At 40.7% G+C, this 21,054-nt stretch overlaps 1 protein-coding gene across 1 annotated transcript in view; it reads right to left on the bottom strand.

The window, feature by feature from the left end:
• The window catches only part of frmpd4 (FERM and PDZ domain containing 4), a 185,788-nt gene that overhangs the window by 46,355 nt on the left and 118,379 nt on the right, over positions 1-21,054 (bottom strand). The window contains exons 3-4 of the mRNA XM_042334492.1: positions 4,355-4,512; positions 1,972-2,074 (exon numbers count right to left, since the gene is read on the bottom strand). Of these exons, the coding sequence (XP_042190426.1) occupies positions 1,972-2,074; positions 4,355-4,512 (261 nt within the window). The remainder of the gene's footprint in view (positions 1-1,971; positions 2,075-4,354; positions 4,513-21,054) is intronic.

Here is a 21,054-nt window from a genome sequence, read left to right as displayed (position 1 = left end):
AGTAGTAAAGAATCAGAGGTTAATATATTGAATATTTCCAGTTCATTAAACACCACTTAAGAGTGGTTATGGATATTAAATAGTGATCTAAATTAGAAATACTCATCAAAAAATATCAAATGAAAGGAGTAACATGCTGACCAATCAGTGGAAGATGCAGCTCATTTGATTAAATAATACATGGTTGCATGGCTTCCTTAGTGAAAAAGACAGAGTCCGTTGTTTTGCAAACCCCAGTTTCCTTCATTGAAATTTATAACTTTGGCAGATAGAAAATACATAACTAATGGTGCATTGTGTCAGGGACAATTCTCTGCTTCCTCCTTGGTTTACTTACTGATGACCAGAGACTCACGCTCAAGTGTTTTATCATTATCCAACTATTGTTTTGGATAGATATTTCTGGAGTAAAAATAAGGGATAAGGCAGGGAGATAGGATAAGGAGGAACATGGAATATTTTTTGCCCACAAAAATAGTCAATCCACTTTACAATATATTCTGTGAAGTGCTTTGAGAAGTATCAATGACATGATAAGGCACTATATCAAATGCAAGGATTATTATTATTTTAATGGACCATCTGTGGTGGGTGGGCAAAAGGGCTTTCTCCTTTCCGATTTTTCTATGTTGCTTTGATTTGCCAAGTTTTTAATACTTACGTCCTGAAGAGCTTTGGCTCCTTTTTTCGTCTAAAAGGTAGGCTATATAGACATTCGACTCCCCACTTACACCTTACTCCCATGGTGGCTGTTACATATGTGTGAGTGAATCTCAGTGATGAGTGTGAACAGGATATTCAACCATTACTAGTGAATCCTATACTATTCTTACCCAAAACCAATTTAAATGATATTGGAGTTCTAAGAGATGAGTGGCACAAATCCTACCTTATTTTTCCTCCTCTCACCCACAGGATGTCAAGACCAATTGAAGAATATCTACTATTAACCCAGCAGTGATCAGTTAACTCAGCATTCTGAGATTTTCAGAACAGAAAAACAGATGGAACACCAATTCCATGGTTTTGTAGACACATTTGAATGGCATTCCACATCTAACTTCTAAGCCTCCAGTTTGGAGCCCAGTGCACAACCACAGTTACTGGATCCCTCCCTCTGAAGAGAAGATGGGATGAAATCCCTCTGTGTGTTTATCATGGAGAGCATTCCATTAGATGTCCTCATTGTCAAGGTCTCTATTCTAAGCAACAAGAGGACCATCTCACTCATAGCCACCCTATATGTGGCCAGTCAATATTTTCCATGCTTCAGTGAATACATGTTCTTGGACACAGTTCACAAATGAGCCGGTTCCACGTTTGATAGATTCCACGTTCCATTCTGACTCACTTTTATAGAACTTCTTCTCTGATATTTCGTATCAGGGTTGTTGATACAAAGCGTTATTCTGCTGACCAGTTTTTGGCCCATGATATGTAGGTGTGGAACCTAGAAGCATAGGAACAGGAGTAGCCCATTCAACCCCTCAAGTCAAGCCTGTTATAATAATAATAGGCTGTTCCGCCATTTTATTAGATCACGGCTGATCTGCACCTCAACTCCAAATAGAGTGTGGATGTAAGTGGAGTGTGTATGCATGTGTAGGGTGTCTCCCTGGGTACTTAGTATCAGTTTGATGGTGCAGAACAACATTTGTAACTTTTTACATTAACAGATATGATCAAGGTTTCTAAAGGAAGCTGAGGCTTTCAGTGTGGTAGAGTTGGGATACTATTTAAAATACAAATTTTAGCTTTGAGATGATTTGATTCATGATAATCCTACTTTATCATCTGGAGCACTGAAGTGAAAATTTCATCCTCTTTCCAAAACTCTGTTACCTATTTTTCTTTTCCCTTATTAACAGATAAATGTCCCTGTCACATGGAACTATGCATTTCCTGGTAAATCATCCCTCGATTTTGCATTGGTTAAAGACGAGTGGACACAGGTGAATGAAGAGCTATTACCTGACAAGGTCAATGACTCTCTCTCTGGGAGCTGTGCTGACAGGTTCATCATTTATCTTTATTATTTGATCTCCTGGTATCAGCTTGCCTTCAGAGGGCCCACCTAGAAGAGAAAATAAAATCTATTTAACATCCCAACAGTACGAGGCTAACTGCAAATGATGCATTGCATTTGAACGCTCAAGCCCACAACATTAACCATTTCTTGATAATAAAAAAAGGTTTAGTACTTGCTGAAGTCATTTCAATGGCAGAATTGATATGCCTTACCTGCTAACCCTGGGTGGGCAGAACATTACTTTTACAAAGCGATGAGGGGCATCCCTTTCACTTATATTCTCCTGAGCTGAACCCCTGTATAAACACGTTCCTTATAAACACATGCTTGAAAAAGCATTGTCAAAATTATGTCTGTGGTAGTCTTGATAGTTCATCACTGTCCAGAACCTAAAAGACCTAGACCTGCCTGGGTCTGCAATACACCTGGACAGTGATGATGGCAGCTCAGCCAGCCAGGACTTAGAAGGGTAGACCAGTTACTGGGGGCAGGTATTCTTTCTACTCAGCACCCATTAACCCTGAAAGCCATAGATCTAGCAGGTAGGGTGGATGGTCTTAGCTGGACAAGTAGAAGGAAGCTTGCCAGATAGTACTTTCAATGGCAAGCTATACTGTTTTAGCTGGTTAATCACCAAAGCTGTCCCCAAAGGACACACCCAAGCCTCAGCTCTTGCTAACCTGCCCCTAAGCATTTTCCAGAATATTTCCCTCCCTTGAGGGAGAGCATGTGCTTTCCATTTCAAACACAGGGAAATTCCCAAGTGTCATGGGATTTTTAGTCTGGGTTGGAGAGTAACCATGGTGATGAATTTTTGCTGTGTCAGACTCCTCGCTGACCAAAATAAAATGTGAAACACATTACCCTGAGAGTGGTGGCAGGTTATCAGTTATCTCTGTAGACATGGAGATTGCTTGGATAACCTTGCAGCAGATAGATTAATGAGGTGGGATTGATCCTCTATTTAATCTAACTTCACTCTTGAGCCGCTTGCTGGAAATGTTAGTCAAGACTAGGAGTTGAAGGCAAGATGTTTCAGATCCAATACTCCAGTGTTAATTCTCTGGTTATCCAAGATAATTTTAATATATTATCCAAAGGATATGGTTAGGATAGTCCATGTCTCTTTAACCCACATTGGGTGATTCACACAACAACAAACCCCCTGCTGCACAGAAGAAGATGCTATCACTTGAAAGAACATAGCGATATATTGTTTGAAGTTAAGAAAATATTAATCAATAAAGTATGTTGCACTTCTCGTGACTACCATACTGTCAGAGGTTCGGCCCTTGTACTAACAGATTAAAGAATCAACAGGAATAGTTGCTGATTCTCGATTATCATTTGGATTGTTTATTTGACTATAAATGTTATTTGTTTAGCAGAATAACACCACACAATTTACACTCATATAGCACCTTTCACATTGGGAGGATATCCCAAAACGCTTGACAATTCTGGCTTGGCACTGGAGTTGAAGGTGGGGAATGCACTAAAATGGAGGAAATCTCAAAGTTCAAATCACTCACTGGCTTTCGGTGTTGAGCAAGAAGTACTGTATTATCACTGTCACTGCACGTATATTTTGTACATCACCTCAACCTTTTGGTTAATACTTGATTCAAACACTGAACCTCCATTGATTGACTTCAAGGCAATCTATAATGCCCTTGTAATTGGTCTTTCTAATTGTGTTCGCAAAAAATTCATTTATTCCACACATTTAAATGTAGAAAAACAGAAATTAAATTGGCTTTGGGGTGATGATTCACAGTTATTAATCCCAATGAAAGCATTTATTTTTATTACCGTAATCTTTTTATTGACCAAAACTCCCAAGTCATCAGCTGCTTTAGTTTCTGGGTGCATGAAACTGACAAACTAATTATCGTAAATTTCCCACCAGCAGCTGAAAGTCTCAAATTAAATGATTTGAAACAATCAAAAGAAACCTCACTACAAAGCACAACTTTCTTAACATATTCTTAACACAGTGCAGTCCTGTAGATGCACCTCTGTATACTGCAAATTTGGGCATAACGTGGTCTCACAGTGGATCTGTGCCATACTGACTTCACGAGGAGAAGTCACCATTGACTGTCTGGCCTCCTAAACACAGCAATCGGGCACTGTGGGGTTCAGTGGCATAAATAGCAAACCCTGGTAGGGAAGGTGAGTTGCACCACAAAATCCACCCTGAAGGATTAAGCACCACTATAATCCATCCATCCTTGAAGGATTCTTAGCAGTGGTTTGTAACAAGGTTGGACTATGGGGTTTAGCTGATTGTTGTAGCACACAGGACGTTTCACTACAGCTCACCTGGTGTGACGGAGCGCACCACGACTGGCTTCTCGCTCCCTGCCACAAACCCAAACCCCAACACAGGATCTCGCTTCATCTCGATCTTCCGAGCGACTGGTGGGATGACCTGACCTCCCTCAAGTCGAGGGTCTTCAAAGCTTGTCTGTGTCACATGACTGAAAGAGAGCACAGAACAGAAGGTGATATTTTCAGGTTAACACAGATTATCGTCTAGCTGTAAACGGACCACTGCAAACCGGGCAATATTACATTTATACCAAGTGCAGAACTGACCACAGAGAAAAATAAGCAATGTTCTGAGACTACAATCACCTGCTTTATTCCTATATTTTCCACTGTAGATTTTTTTGTGTCTGAAAGCCCATCAAGAGGAACACTGACTCCCCCATACTTATGGAAAGAGATCCAGTGGTTTATTTACAGATCAGATGTTTAAAAATATTTGATTTTGATGTAGTGTCATATCACATTGAAACCTCTCAAGACGCTTCACAGTAATTAGTGCTAAGTCTAGTGACTGTATATTTATAAGGCAAATACAGCAGCCAATTTGTGGACGGTCACGTCCCACAAACAGCCATGAGGTGAATGACCAATTTTATCTGGAGGATTGCTGCCCATGAGGTTGGAAGGAACTCTATTTAAAATCGTGATTATGAGAGCTTTAACGTCTTTCTGAACAGGCAGCAAGGATCTCAGTTTGATAATAATAATATAATTATATAATAATATAATTCTGGAGCACTCTCCCTCAATCCCTCTCCCCTCTTTCAAGTCCTGCCTGAAAACTTTCTTCCTCGACTGTGCTTATGGCCGCCTTCCTACCTCCCCCGGCTTGGAGTCAGGCTCCGCCACTGTTAAGCGCTCTGAGATGCTACCCTGTGTGGAGTGCGCTATATAAGTGCAAGTTGTTGTTATAATCCTTGCATTTGATATAATATAATAATAATAATAATAATCCTTGCATTTGATATAGCGCTTTTCACGTCGGGAGGACGTCCCAAAGCGCTTCACAGAATATACTGTAAAGTGAATTGACTGTATATTTGTGGGCGAACGCAGCAGCCAATTGCACACAGCAATGTCCCACAAACAGTCGTAGATTGAAAATGACCAATTTATTATTGTTTGGGGTTTTGGAGGGATTATTATTAGGCTCTGTGTGGAGTAAGGAAACTTGCCCAAGGTTTCGCCCTGCCTGGAATTGAACCCAGGTGTCTTGCTTGCAAAGCAAGTGCTCTAACCACTGAGCCACAGGACTCCGCAGTATCACGCACTATATCATATAGTGCAGTATCACGTCCTTGAGCTGTCTCAAAGCTCTTCACAGAATATACAGTAAAGTGAATTGACTATATTTTGTGAGCAAATATAAAGAGGGTGAAGCCCACACCTATCAACCATAGAATATAAGGCCCAAGAGTAATAAATAATAATCCTGGCACTTGATATATCACCTTTTGTGAATATAGTGGATATAGTGACCAAATATTTTTTTTTTGAAGGTTTTATTATCCCCAGAAAAGCAATCTGCCAACCGACTAGCAACCAAGTTCCTAGTTACTGCTAGGTAAACAGGCGTGTGGAGTAAGGAAAGTTGCCTAACATTTTGTTTCCCCGCCCGGAAATCAAACCCAGATCCTCTCGCTTGTGAGGCGAGTGCTCTAACCAATAAGTTACAGGACTCCAAGTGGTAGTGACAAGTTAAGCCAAGGTTGAGTTATCAGGAGTTTACTTCATGTACACACATGCACACACATGCATTGTACTGTGTTACTGTTGGCGAGTCCTCTCACCACTAAGCTACAGGTCCCCACATGGCACCTCTGAAAATGCACTCCCCCTGACACTGCACCTGAGCATCAGCCTACAGCATGAGCTGAAATTGTGTGACGTCCAATTTCAATGATGCAACTGCAAGGGTAGAATTTGATGGATATTTAAAAAACAACTAATCATAAAATAATTCTCATTCTACTCCAAGAAGAGTTGTACAAATATAAATGTGATAAATAACCATAGAGCAGTGAAATAGAGGTGAGATTTGATCCACTATCTTTCTTCTTTGTAAATCTTTGTATTCCATAGCTCTATGTAATCTTGTTTGCCACATTTCTCTGTGTTTCATCAGCACTGCTTTCTCTCTTTGTCTCTCAGTGCCGCTGATGTCACTACCACCCTCGCTTCTGAGAGGCTGCTCCCAGTACAATCAAAAGCAGAAAAGAGATTCATTCATCTCCATGTCTGTCTTTTTCTTTTTGTTCTGCTTTCTATTATACTCAGAAACACAACGCAAACTTATTCCTGGTGAGGGGGTTCTGGCTCAGGAACAACATCAATAGCACAAACCAACTAAAACAAAAACTTTGTGCTGTTTATATGTTTGGTTTGGTCTGTCATTTGTCTGATCCATTTGTCTGACACATGCGTAAATTATTGTCATTCTTAATAGTGAGAGATCTACACATACATACCACGTATGTAAGGAAATTTCTGTGTCGGGAATTGAATGTGCCCTATCTCCCTGGAGGGAGCGAGATGCACCCTGCTTAGATAATTCTCAATAGTATTATGCACAGGTTGGCAAGAGCCAAGAGTGCTGCTGGATTGTAAGCAGCTTAAACCACATAGCTTGCTATTGTGAGCACTATCTGGAAAGCTTCCTGCTGTTTGTCCAGCAAGGATTACCTTACCCCTTACAGGTTTGGCTTGCAGGTTTAACATGAGCCGGGTGCAAAACATCCCTGCTTTCAGTGACTGATCCGTTGCTTTAAGTCCTGCGGATCAGCCAGGCCTGCTGGTCTGCCATCAGCAAAGCCTAGCAAGTACTGCAAACCCGTCTGGCTTAGGAACCTGACTCCCAAGACCATCACAGCGATAGACTTGATTCCGTTGCTAAGTACATCATTTTGGAGCCACCTCGGCCCCAAGGAGACCCCACTACCACCACCTCTAAACAATATAGACAGACCCTGCACTTTTGGCAATCATTGTTGGTAGTAACATTATAAAGTTAAATGTCCGTAGTCAAAGTAAGTGATTAAACATAAAGCTCAGCTATGAATTTTCAATCAACCTAACACAAGAAGGAGCCAGGAGAAGAGAATTCTGAAAGCAAACATTGTTGGATTTTTTTACCAACATTATATTATATTTCTCTACAAAATACACAGTAACTTCAATTTACAGTATATTCTGTGAAGTACTTTGTGATGTCCTCCCGACATGAAATGAGCTATACTAAACATAAGGATTATTAGAAACATGAAATTCACAGTGCAGAAGGCCATTGAATCCACACTAGCTCACAAAGGAAGCAGATCATTTCAATCCCACTGCCGCACCTTATCCCTCTACCCCTTCAAGCCCCTCTCTTTCATACACCTGCCTATTCCCTCTTGAAAGCTATAATGGATTCTGCCTCCACCACCCAACTTGGTAGGCCTTCCACACCCCAACTACTCTTTGGATGAAACAAATCCTCCTCAGTCCTCCTTCTGCTGTTTGTGATCATCTTATGTCCCCAAGTCATTGTTTTCCCTATCAATGCAAATAACTCTTTACCCTGTCAAAACCTCTCATAATTCTGTACACCTCTATCAGATCCCCCCCTCAACTTTCTCTACTCCAATGGAAACAGATCCAGCCAATTGCTCCTCGTAACTATTATATGTAAATATTATGACTTTATTAAGAAGGTTGGCTACAAATTGTTGAGATCAAAGTTTTGAAAATCTGATTCTGATGAATCTTTAATGTTTCAGACTTCCATCTAAGCCACATTATGAAGCAGATTTCTTTAAAAGAAGAAATTTAATTTTTTCTTGCCCCTGAATGCAGGAAACTTTCAATTGAGAATGTGTCAGAAGACTGCAACCAAGGGATGCATAGGGTGGCTAAACTGACCCCAGCCTTCCCTGGGTTAAACAGAAGGATTCCTGCCCCTGTCCCTCTACTGGTTGTGTGTGTCTGTATCAGTCACAAATAATCCCAGACCAAAACACAGCAAAGCCACAATCATGAAATGCATGGCAAGTTAGCTGTTTGGAAAGAAAAGCAGATTAGCAATAGAAAGCAGAAGGCAATCATAATTAGGACAAGCTTTATCTGTGGAGCAGGGACTAGTAGAGGCGATAGGCTCAATTCTGTGTGCACTGTTGCTCATGTTATTCAGAATTGACTTGGAAGCAAACATGGCTTGCAGTAAAACAATTTCTGATGATGGCAAGCTGTTAGGGCAGGTGAATCATGTAATAATGTTCTTGCATTTGATATAGTACCTTATCACGTCTTTGAGATGTCTCAAAGTGCCTCACAGAATATACAGTAAAGTGTATTGACTGTGTATTTTGTGGGCGAATATAAAGAGGGTGAAGCCCACACTGTAAGACCATAGAATGTACGGCTCAATTAAATGGTTTATCAACAGGAATAAATAATAATCCTTGCATTTGATATATCACCTTTCATGTTGGGAGGATATCTTAAAGGGCGTCACAGAGTTTACTTTGAAATGCAGTAACTGTGTACAGTATTTTGTAGACAAACCTGGCAGCCAATTTGTGAAGAGCAATGAGTGGCAGATAATTATTATCAACCACCCTTCCTGGTATCTTTTCTGATTATTAATTATGCTCTGGATGAATTCACAGTTCCTAGTGTTTGTCCTGAAATTGCCCGTTGTGATCCTAAATCTGTAACTTGTTCTGCTGTCTCAGTGCATCCAAACGTTTTTGTGAGTTTACTTCCTTAATCTCCTTTAAAATCTTGCATACTTCCATAAAGGTCTCCTCTGAGACATTTCCTCTCCAGACTGAAGAGCCCAAGTTTGTCCACTCATTGCTCATAGCTCATTTCTCTAACACTGCCGTGTTGCTTTCCTCTGCCTCTGGCTTTAGTGCCTGAGCAGCTCCTTTATGTTGCAGAACAGTATTCTAGGTGCAGCCTGTCCATAGAATTACATAGATCATTAGTAAACCCACAATAGTAGGGTTAGAAATGCACTCATTTGGAAAAAGGAGCACAAATGATGTCTCGCACCTCAGGACATAATGTGGATCTCACAGTGCCACAAACGAGCAAACAAAACAAAATGACTGCCTTAGAGATTAAAATAGCTATCGTAGTAAGGAAAGGGCACAGACGCCTCTTTTAAAGAGTCAAACAAACTTACTTAAATTGCCAATTAATTTCCTCAATGAACACTTTCTCCATGTTAGCTGCCTTCAGGAAATTAGCTTCCTTTCAGTAAACAGGTACCACATAATGCAAAATGCATGTGGCCCAATGGCACACATAAATTGCAAGTCTGTACAGTTTCTCAGTAATAAGTGAAGGGCTGTCATTTATTTGACTGACAAATGAGAGCACCAAAACTTTATCATACTATTACACTTAAAGCAAATGCCACGTTTCCTTCTGCGGATTTGTCTGGTGAGTTGCTATGTTTCGTTTATATAAGGCTTTCTGCCAGATCCAAGAGTGAAACACCTGATAACATTTCAACCTACGATTAGCAGAAGAAACTGTATGGATAAATAATATGTGTAAAAACTGACAGTGACAGCAAATTTATGACACAGTAGCAAGCCTGATATTCACACTTGTTGGAACTAGCCCCATTATGGATATGGTAAAGGAATGGACAATGGATATTTGTCTCAGGCTCTTTTATTTTCTGTGAGTTTGTGCCTTCCTCTAATCTTGTACCTTCTTTCCACTACCACTTCCCAATCCATTAAATTTTGATCCCTCGTTCACATGTGGAAACAAAACAAGTTTCCTGACCTCAGAGCCCAGTGCAGATAGTTGGACATGAGGGCAGTCAGCATATGGATGTGTGATACTCTACTGTATTCATCTTCTAAAAAAGTTTAGACAACCAAAATAATTCATCCTTTATTTACAAATCCATTGAGGCACAACAAAGCAGAATATTATGTGAAGCAAGAAAAGTTATCTTGAGTGTTTGCCTTGAATTAGAATGTGGCTATTGTGTCAAAATGTCAATGAAATAAATACAAGCCCCGCTGATCCTCCCTGGTTTCTTCTTAAAAGATTTGGATTTTACCCTAAATGTGTTCCTCAGCACATTGATGTACAGCAAGAAAATATGATAATCAGTACAAAAGCCAATGTGTCTACTTTACCATTGCTGCAATGCGAATATCCCTTTGTGAACATCATCAGCCATCAAGGGACTGATGTGTACTGTCAGCTTCCAGCAGCTAAATCACTGCTTAAATGCGGATAATATTCTCAATGAGCAAATTCAACAGAATAGCAACTGCAGACCCTAGGGAGAGAGTTCTTGCTGTGATCGAATCTCTAAGTTCAAACTGTAAACCTGAGCACTATTGTGGTTACTGACACTAAACTACCTGAATCTCTGTGTGCAATCACCTCGCCATTTGTCTGTTTCAGTTTGTTTAACAAATAGCTAGTGCATAAACCATTAGTCCTGCTGATTGACACAGTAGTTCCTTATGGTCAGCAAATTGAATGCTGTGAACAAGAAAGTCCAAACAATATGAATTGGCTAAATCTGGAACCTTGGATACCAATTGATAAATTGCTCTGCTCTTGTGTACTATTGTAAATTAAATGGAGGGAAACATCACCAGATCCCGAGGAGGACTTTTGTGGTTTAACTATAGTGCAGTCTATCCTTTGGACGACTGGTTAGTCTAGGTTTACAGGATCTCAGGAGATCTGTGAGACTGGTGGGAGGCCTGGAAAGGAATTTATTACACTCTTCGGGAAGTCTTACAACCTGTTCATGTCCCACATGTCCACCCAGCATATCCCTGCATACAATACATTCACATGTAACTACACGTGGTATGCTAAGGAAACTGATAATACTGAGTCTTATGATACAAGCGGTGAGGAGATGTTGGGGGGAGATGATGAATCTTAAATTCAGAAAGCCTGTAACTAGGTGGTTAAATTTGTGGTTATTTCTTAACTTATTCCCTTTGTTAATTAACGCAAGGAATGAGTTAACAAACAGTATCAAATGTTATCTCTGAATGTGTTTCTGGAGAAAGAGGATGCGGGAAATGGGTAGGTGGGGTCAATAATTCAAGAACACATAGCTTGCTAAATATATTGCATAACATTACAAATACAATGTATATACAATATACACATATTTCTATACAATGTATACAAATACAATACACTTATATAGCACGTTTCATATTAGGAAGATATGTCAAAACACAAATTAGGTTTGTGATAATTTTTGCTTTTCTGTTCCTAGAAGGGTTTGTGAGACAAAATGGGAAGGCAGGCAACTGAGAATGAGAATCAAATGGGGACAGGAAAATTGGACCAAATTGCCCTTGTATGTTTTTAAAATCCATGTAAACTTTTCTGTGGTAATGAATTATCCACAAAATAACTTTGAAAGGTTTGAATCTGAATGTGGTGAAATATGGTAAATAACCAATTTGATATGCTGACCTTTTTCACACCAAAGTTCCTATTCAAAGGACTGTAGTAACCATTAAGCTCCCTTTCCCGCTGTATAGAAAGTAATGTTCTCTGTGTGCACTCAACCACAATGGAGTTTGAACTTTGATGATGAAATTGGAGAAATCAGTCATTTCGATCGAGAATCTGGGTTGTTGAAATGTAGAAAAGCGTTTAGTTTGAGCGCACAACCTCTCCAGTAAAGGACTGAGAGATCCAGCACTGAGCAAAAAACCCTTTAGCATTCCCCACTATCAGCACTCTAATGGACAATGACAATCACGCTACGTACAACTACAGTATATGTAGCAATTATTTATAGTAACAAAGTAAGAAAGGAGTAAACCATCCAGCCATCAAGCCAAAAGCAACCAATTTCCCACAAGATTCCTTTGATAAATCCTCTCCAATTTAATAATCCTGAGAATTCGCTGAGCAGACTGCAAAGGTAGAGTGGGATAAGCATATGATGAGTATTATTAAAGGTGTTTTATATATTGCGTCGCATTACATTCCAAAGCATTGTAGAGCATTTTAAATCAGGAAGGAGCTTTGTCAGAGTTATTTCTGAATGTATCATTAATAAGTTGATCGTATGATAAATAGCTCCTTTCATATAAGATAATAACTCAAAGCACTCTGCAGAGGCGAAGCATAAACCCGAGCAAGGTGGGCGAGGGAGTTGACTGATGACATTGCAGCGTAGTTTATTTTGGAAGGGAGAGAGAAAGAGAGAGAGAGGGTGCAAGGAGAGTAATTCTGGGAGTTCCAGAGAGCAAGCCCACATTACTTGAGAGCTTGGTCAGCAATGGTGATGCGGAAAGGAATAGACACACACTGCAGGCCCATGTCTTGTGAGGGAATGGACAGGAACGTGGAGCTGGAGGAGATTGCTGAGTTACAGTGGGGCAAGCGTACGGGGAGATTTGAAAGTTAGAATGAAAATCATGAATTAAATCTTCACAATTTCCTTTCTAATGTTTACCATAGCCCTAATCCCAACAGGGGGTATTTAAGGTACTTTTTATTTTGCATTACATTACATTGCACTCTAAGCAATGGTGGAGCAAGCAGCCCCTCATCAGTATTAGGTTGCTTCTCTAGGGTTGTTCTCCTTACATTAGCAGAGTTATTTTCCTGTATATTTTGTTCCATGTTGGCTTCAGCCCTGATTAATACTGAAATACTGTGGAATATTTTTATTTTATGCTGCAGAGAAAAGATGCTCAAATCCACCTATCTTAATATACCGGTTGCTGTAGCACAAGGGTTGCAAAGAGAATATTGATTGGAGCAGTAATGGCTTCTGCATGTAGAGCATCAGGGAACTGTATGTAGGCAAGTCATTTGAAGGACGAGGCTGCATGCTACATCACCAAACTGAAGAAATCAATAAATCATGCGCAGGAGTACTGTAGGCTCCTTTTTTATTCTGAGCACCACAAACACAATCGTTAGATATTCTGCAGATCAAAAGAGAGAAATACTTTACAGGATGAAAAATAAGACGTATCACTTTAACAAAAAATACCAAACAATCTGATAACTCCTTGCTGGAAATTGCACATCTCAATTCCAATCATCAACAACAACAACAACTTGGATTTATATAGCGCCCTCCACGCTGCCCGGCGTCTCAGAGTGCTTTACAGTAACGCTTCAATCAGCATCGGTTTCGACTGTGATTTGCCTCACCCCCTGCAATAGAACAGTATGTGGACATGCACGGTCATGGTTCACATGTGAAAAATGGACATCTGGGCAAGGTATTGGGAGTATTTTCCAGTTGTTTTCCTGTATAAAGGGCTGCACCATTATAAAGGTTTGCACAATGCTAAAAAAATTACATTAAGATTTGTGTTATTACAAAGAGCAGCACTGTTACTATTACTTTCACTCACACAAAATAATGTCCTGAATTGTAATGGGCACCCAAGAAAAGTAGTGGATGTTCTGGAAGGATGAGATGTTCTGGGAGGTGACTGAAGGAGCAATCAAAGAGACAGGCTTTCAGAAATGTTTTATAAGTGGGGAGGGAGAGTATGCGGCAAGTGTTCCAGAGAGTAGGGGCAAAATATCTGAAAGCTTGCCTGGCAATGGTGGGGGGAGGAAGCAGTGGAGGGAATAGGGATGTGCAGCAGACCTCAGTTGTTAGAGCAGAGGGAGTCAGCAGGGGAGTTGGACTGCAGGAGATCACAGAAATAGGGTGGGACAAGGGCATGGATTTGTATTCCTTTATTTGGTCTGCGGGTGTCTGACACATACAGAAACCCATCACCATGTTTAAGGATATCCAAACCAAGCTGACATTTCCAAGCATTTCACTTGCACATGGAAATCCCAGAGATAGATTGTTGGAATGGAATGCACACTTTCCCTGGGGGGACACATCCTGCTTACCAAATTCCAGAAAGTATTAGGTGCAGGTTGGAAAGAGCCAAGGCTTGGGGACTTGAGAGTGTGTGTTTGGGTACTGCTGGAGTCTAACCAGCAAAAACCGCATAGCTCGCCATTGATATTGCTGTCCTGCAAGCTTTCCTGCTGCTTGTCCAGGGTTAGGGGTATGGCTTGCAGAATTAACAAGAGTTGAGGGGGTTAACTCTCTGCCCCGAGTGACTGGTCTGCCCTTCCAGATCCTGCTGATGAGCCAGGCTGGCTATGCTGTCAACAGCAGTGCCCTGGAAGACTGCGGAGCCACGCTATGTACAATTACAGTATAATAATCCTGAGAATGGGTTCAAGAACCAGACTACCGAGATCGTCACAGAGGCATGTCACCTTGGAGCCAGTTCCACGTCGGATAGGCATGGAGACATAGAGACATTTGAAAGTTAAAATGAAGATCCTGAGTTTGATCTGCTGGAGAATCAAGAGCCAATGAAACCTAGCGAGGGTGGGGGTTATCAGATTATGATTGATTCGATTAGATTTTGTTCGCCAGCAAATACATAGGCGCTATATTTCACAGTAAAGATCCCATTAAGAGGTTTGAGATACCTTGATGATATGATGAAGTGCTATAACAAATGCATGAATTATTATTATTTTGTTATGATACTATTATATTAAGGTCACTCTAATAGGTCTTGCTACACTTGTGGAAAATTGGATCCATATGTGTTTGCTTACAGTCTATCAAAGCGTAACGACTGATGATTGTCTCCCTCATAATGCCTACGAGTGCTTCACAAATCTCTTGCCAAAGGAGTGACAAAATGCGATGTGTGATGCGAGAATTATCACCGGAATATTACCCTGCATTTATTTGTGCTGTATCTGACCTGGGAGTGCTTGATGCTAATACTGGGAAGTGTTCCCTTTCCATGCACTAATATCTTCACACTGCTGTCACAATATTCACCAAAGCAAGCAAGCAACTTTTCGGATGGCAATGGACAAAAATATATTTATTTAAATCGTTATCTGAAGGGAGAATATTTATTCTGGTCTGATACATGTAGAAACCCATCACCATGCTTCAGAGTAATCAAATCAGACAGGATTGATTTGGATAACAATAGTAAATAACAATAATTATCCTTGCATTTGATATAGTGCTGTATCACATCATTGAGATGCCTTAAAGTGCTTAACAGAATATATTTTGTAAAATGAATTGACTATATTTTGTGGGGAAACACGTCAACCAATTGCACACAGCAGTGTCTCATAAACAGCCATGGATTATTTTTATTATTATTTTTGAAGGGATTATTACCTCTGGAAAAGTGATCCACTAATCGACTAACAACTGGTTTCCTACTTACTGTTAGATAACAGCATGAGACATAGAGTATCATATATGGAAACAATGCACTTGCACAGTCGGCATCATCATGGCATCTATGCTTATGATAATCTATTTTTTAAAAACTCACTCATTTTAAAATATTATAATACTAATTCAGCGATGCTGCACATGTACCTAGTTTTCACTTGTTTCATTTAAGATAGAGAACTCTAGAGGATGGAGAGAAAAGTTTAAGGCAATTTATTGCCTTCATCAGTTTGGATCCTGCTGTTCAAGTTAATGAAATAAATCTCAACTGACACAGAAGCTGTTCATTCCCTCAGTCTCTGGCACAAAATCTAGCCCAAATCCCAGTATGACACTTCAAAGCCAAGACCATTATTTCTTCTGACACACAATATTGATAAAAGCACTTTCCCATGAATTCTTATGCTGCTTATTTCACATATGTATTTCTGTGAAAATATATAATTTTTTCTTCATTCTTTGAGCAAACGATATGCCAATGAATGTGACTAATGAAAAACGTTGCGGGAACTGTTCAGCGCTTGTGGCACTAATGCTTCAACCAAACCTTTTCAAATGTCACTTAAGACAGTACAGAACATCCTGTGCCCACGCCAGTCACTTCAAACACACAATCGGTGGCTGATTGTAGTACTGGCTCATTTATACTCACTGAGATTTCTCAGCATCTTCTTTGAAATCGCATTTCTATTCTTATACTGTATATCTATATATCAAAAAACCCCATAATCACAAACTACTCCAATAAAGGCAACATTTAGTAGCTGTAAGTTCTGCCTAGATGCAATTTTAGCCCACATTTGGGGGTTAGAAATGCTATTTGTGATTTGATCATTTTCACCAGTCATTATTACCACAATGAATATCTCTTCCCCTGTTGCTCCTTAACCCCACACCGCTCGGCAAAATAAGTTGATCAGCCAAAGCTGCCACTATTGCTGTCCCCTACAGTGGGCTGTGTTTTATTGCCACTAAGTTTTATTGGGCAACTCGCCTAAATCAGAGCTTAATCCGCACATGAGAATTATCACTGGTGAAAATTATCACATCGTATTTTTCACCCCATAGATTTCCTTTAACTTTACCTTTCAAAGAGCATTTATTGCACAGACATTCCTGCTGCTGGGGTATAAAGTAACCTTATATTATTTGTTCTTTAGTCCATAATTTCATTCACTCAATAAGGTCCAATCATCTCAGAGTGTCTTAACCTATTAGCCTATCCTTGGAATATGAACTAACTGTGTCATTCGGCTAACTGGGCAGAATGTAAACTGTGGGAGGTTTCCTGTAAACTGTTTACTTTGCAAACTTTCTGTGGTACAGGTTATATGCTTAAAAATAGTTTGATATTTTATCCCAGTAGATAATAATTTATGCAATAATGATATTGCACCAAATCATGTTAAAACATCGCAAAGCACTTCATTCAATGAGTTGTCTGGAAGTGCGGAGACTGTTATGCAGGCATATAGTGGGTGGCAACAACATCCAAAAACATCAATGAGATAAATGACCGATTATCTGTATTGTGGATAACAGATAACAGCAATAATTAGGATTTGATGGTCCAAATAGTCTGTTTCATTCAATTAATGGCAGAATTATTTGCAGGATATTGCTGTGAGCAGATTGGCTGCTGCCTTTGCCTTCAAAATCAACAGACTGTTTGAAGAGCTTTAAGACACCCTCCTGAAGTGAAAGGTGCTAAATTAAATGCAAGAATTACTATTATTAATAATAATTTTGTCTAGGTGGCCATTCCCTGGATCTACCTCTATTGTTTAATTCATACTTTATATAAACATCCCTTACTTTATAAAACTTTCCCAAATTTTAACATTGCTGTGCCCAAATTGGCTGCCGTATTCACCTACAAAAACAGTGAATCGGTTTGCAGTATGTCCTGCGAAGCACTTTGGGACAGCTTCCCGATGTGAAACTTGCTATACCAAACATAAGCATTATTATTATTATAAATTAGCAGTGGGCTAACCTTTTGGGTTGGCCAAAAACTAATCATAGAAATAACAAAATATCATAGTTGTGTCATCAATCAAGAAACATGTATATTGTTGGCCAATCAAAGAGGTTGGCCAGTACTGTAAAAATTGGGATAGCAATAGTGAACACAATACAGGAGCACTGTTGGGAGACAAATGTACCCGATCGTAGAACAAGCAATTGGGTGGATATTGGCAGATATCAGCAAACTCAATCAGATTACTGGAACAGCTTTGACCAATATTGCATATTAGGTTGGGGAGAGGGTAAGGGTGGGCAGGTTAGAGTAACAAAGAGGAGATACAAACATGTTAGCATTGCCATGAAAGAGTTAAGGCAAAATCACTTTATTCTGAAACAGTTGATGAAACAAAGTGCTTTAAATCTTTAATTAAATTTCATCTATAGGATGAACAGGATTGTATACCCTTATACTTACTATGCTGAAGAAAAAAATATTAGGAAATGATATTGCAATAGTTTGTTTTAAAGTCTGTTGGAATTACAATTTATGAACCATGTCTATTTACATTTTAACTTATGAAGTCAATTTGCAGAAGGAAAGGGAGAATTTACATTTTTATTGAGCCTTATGTCACAATGTTTCAAAGTGCTTTACGAGTAAGAACACTAATGTATAGTGACTGTTTATGAAGGCAAATATTGCAGCCATTTTGACTAGCCATGTCCCATAAACAGCTATGAGGTGAATGACCAATTGGTCTGGAGGACACCAAGAGAAACCCGCTTGCTCTTTTGAGCAGCATCATGGGACCTTTCAAGTCCACCTGAAAAAAACAGTCCTTGGTTTAATGTCTCATCTGAAAGAATATGCCCAGTAGCTACTCCATCTGGGACCAGAGATTGTATTATTTATTTTCTATATTGATTGTACACCAGCCAGTCTGGCTCATTGGCAGGACTTTTAGGAACCCTTCAGAGTCTAGGGGCTCCTGTTAAGCCTACAAGACAAAGCCTTAATCCGTAGAGTGGTCTCAACTGGACAAGCTTGCAAGTGTTTGCAATGCCAATGCAACTGCATATCTCCAACCCTTGGCCAATCCACAAATAAATTCTCTGGGATTAGATAAATAGAGAACATCTCTCTGAGGAGAATACATTCCACACCAGATAAACCCAAACCTTACATTTGTGGAACTGTCAGAATTTTGGTTGGAGGGTGATGGGTTCACGCATGTGTCAAACACCTAACTGATCCCAAACCTTCTCTGGTTCACTTCCTGATTGGCTGATTGTCCACCACTTTTCACACTGCAGTTTCTTATTCTGACTGGTAGTCGGACCTTCCTGAATCTCCTGAACCAGACATTTTCTTGCCTTTAACCCAAGAAATGCCATTGATTTTAGGGGGTCTTCCATGTCTTTTCAGGATTTAACTGTATATGAGAAAACCTAATCAAAATGTTTTTTTTCAGTGAAGAGGTCAATGACTGCATCACAAAAACGAGCTCAGTCACGTTTGTGAACACATTTCTTCACTGCCAGCTAATATTGACAATAGTACATATTTAAATGAGGCTATTGGCATGTAATTGACAATCACATTCATGAGATTAACAGATAGCATTTACTATAGGCAGCAAATTTCCTCAAATACTGACCTGAAAATACAGATTTGTCCACTGTTAAGAATATTTAGTTAAAAGCAATACATTGTAAGTAAGGATAACAGGGAACTAGACAAATATGGTAAATCATGTGAGACAGGAAACACTGCTGACCCTGATAGAAAGATAAATGAAATGTGTAAAGTTGAAGCTCTGAACAATGGACACTGGGTATCTGCATCTCATGATAAGAATGCTTGCATAAACACATAACTAATATATATATATTTAGGTTAGAACGATACAGCAAGGAGGAAAGCATAGACCATATGAACAAGAAGTAAGTTTGCAAAACAGGATGACCCTGAGACTGGGATCCTCACCAGTTGTGACCATAAGGGTAGAAAATCATCTATTGTGAGTCATAGAGAGAAGGGAACCATAAGGTCCTGTCAATCTGGCTAACTAAGATTAGAGTATTGGATTACGGAAGGAGGTATTAGACAAAGAAATAATGTCTGCAAAGCATCCCGTGTTACGGGTCACGCGGAAAGTACATGATAAAATAAAGTTGGTCCAGAATGTATAGAGAATCATGTGATGCTACTGGGGCTATAAAACATCACGCTGTAACTTGTCTGGACAGCAGTGGAGGAGTCGGGAGTATGCTGAGCAGTCTTACTGCCATTGCTGTCCAGAAGCTACGATCGGGTAATATGGTCTCTTTTTCTGTATACTGTCTAATATATGTATAATGTTTTAAGGTTTATCTTGTATGCATTTGATTCCACTAATAAACTTGCTTGGTTTAAATCTGTACATTGAAGTCCTGGTGAAATCCTTACTCCATGGTGTCCTCCCTACGTGAAAGGCGCTCTATAAATGGAATCTTGTTGTTGTTGCTGTTGTTGTCCTGAGGTCCATAGTTTGAGGATACCGATCCCGTCAGTCAATCATCGGCCCACTGGTGACATCACCACACCTGCCCGTAACATCACTGCACCAGCTTATAACATCAACTTGCCCGTCCGTGACATCAACGCGCCCGTCCGTGACATCAACGCGCCCGTCCGTGACATCAACGCGCCCGTCCGTGACATCAACGCGCCCGTCCGTGACATCGACGCACCCGGCAGTGACATCACCGCGCCCGGCAGTGACATCGCCGCGCCCGGCAGTGACATCAACGCGCCCGGCAGTGACATCGCCGCGCCCGGCCGTGACATCAAAGCTCCCGGCAGTGACATCAAGGCGCCCGGCAGTGACATCGCCGCGCCCGGCCGTGACATCAAAGCTCCCGGCAGTGACATCAACGCGCCCGGCAGTGACATCGCCGCGCCCGGCCGTGACATCGCCGCACCAGGCAGTGACATCAATGTTCCCGGCAGTGACATCAACGCGCCCGGCAGTGACATCGCCGCGCCCGGCCGTGACATCAAAGCTCCCGGCAGTGACATCAACGCGCCCGGCAGTGACATCGCCGCGCCCGGCCGTGACGTCAAAGCTCCCGGCAGTGACATCAACGCGCCCGGCCGTGACATCAACGGGCCCGGCCGTGACATCGCCGCACCAGGCAGTGACATCAAGGTTCCCGGCAGTGCCATCAACGCGCCCGGCCGTGACATCGCCGCACCAGGCAGTGACATCAAGGTTCCCGGCAGTGACATCAACGCGCCCCGCCGTGACATTGCCATCTTACGTGGTATTCCAGCACGCGGAGCACTCTCTCACGGAGCTTCCTTCTTCAACTGAGCAGAATCTAAATTCATCATCATGGCAACGTGAGCGTTTCTTTTATTGGCTGTATTATCTTTGTGCAAAAGAAGCACATTCACTAATAGGTGATCTCTTCTCGTATCCCATCTTCATCT

The sequence above is a fragment of the Callorhinchus milii genome, unplaced genomic scaffold, assembly GCF_018977255.1.
Source record: "Callorhinchus milii isolate IMCB2004 unplaced genomic scaffold, IMCB_Cmil_1.0 Scaffold4, whole genome shotgun sequence".
Classification (NCBI taxonomy): Eukaryota; Metazoa; Chordata; class Chondrichthyes; order Chimaeriformes; family Callorhinchidae; genus Callorhinchus; species Callorhinchus milii.
The sequence above is the reverse complement of the archived record's forward strand: the minus strand, read 5'-3'. Positions and strand labels throughout refer to the sequence as shown.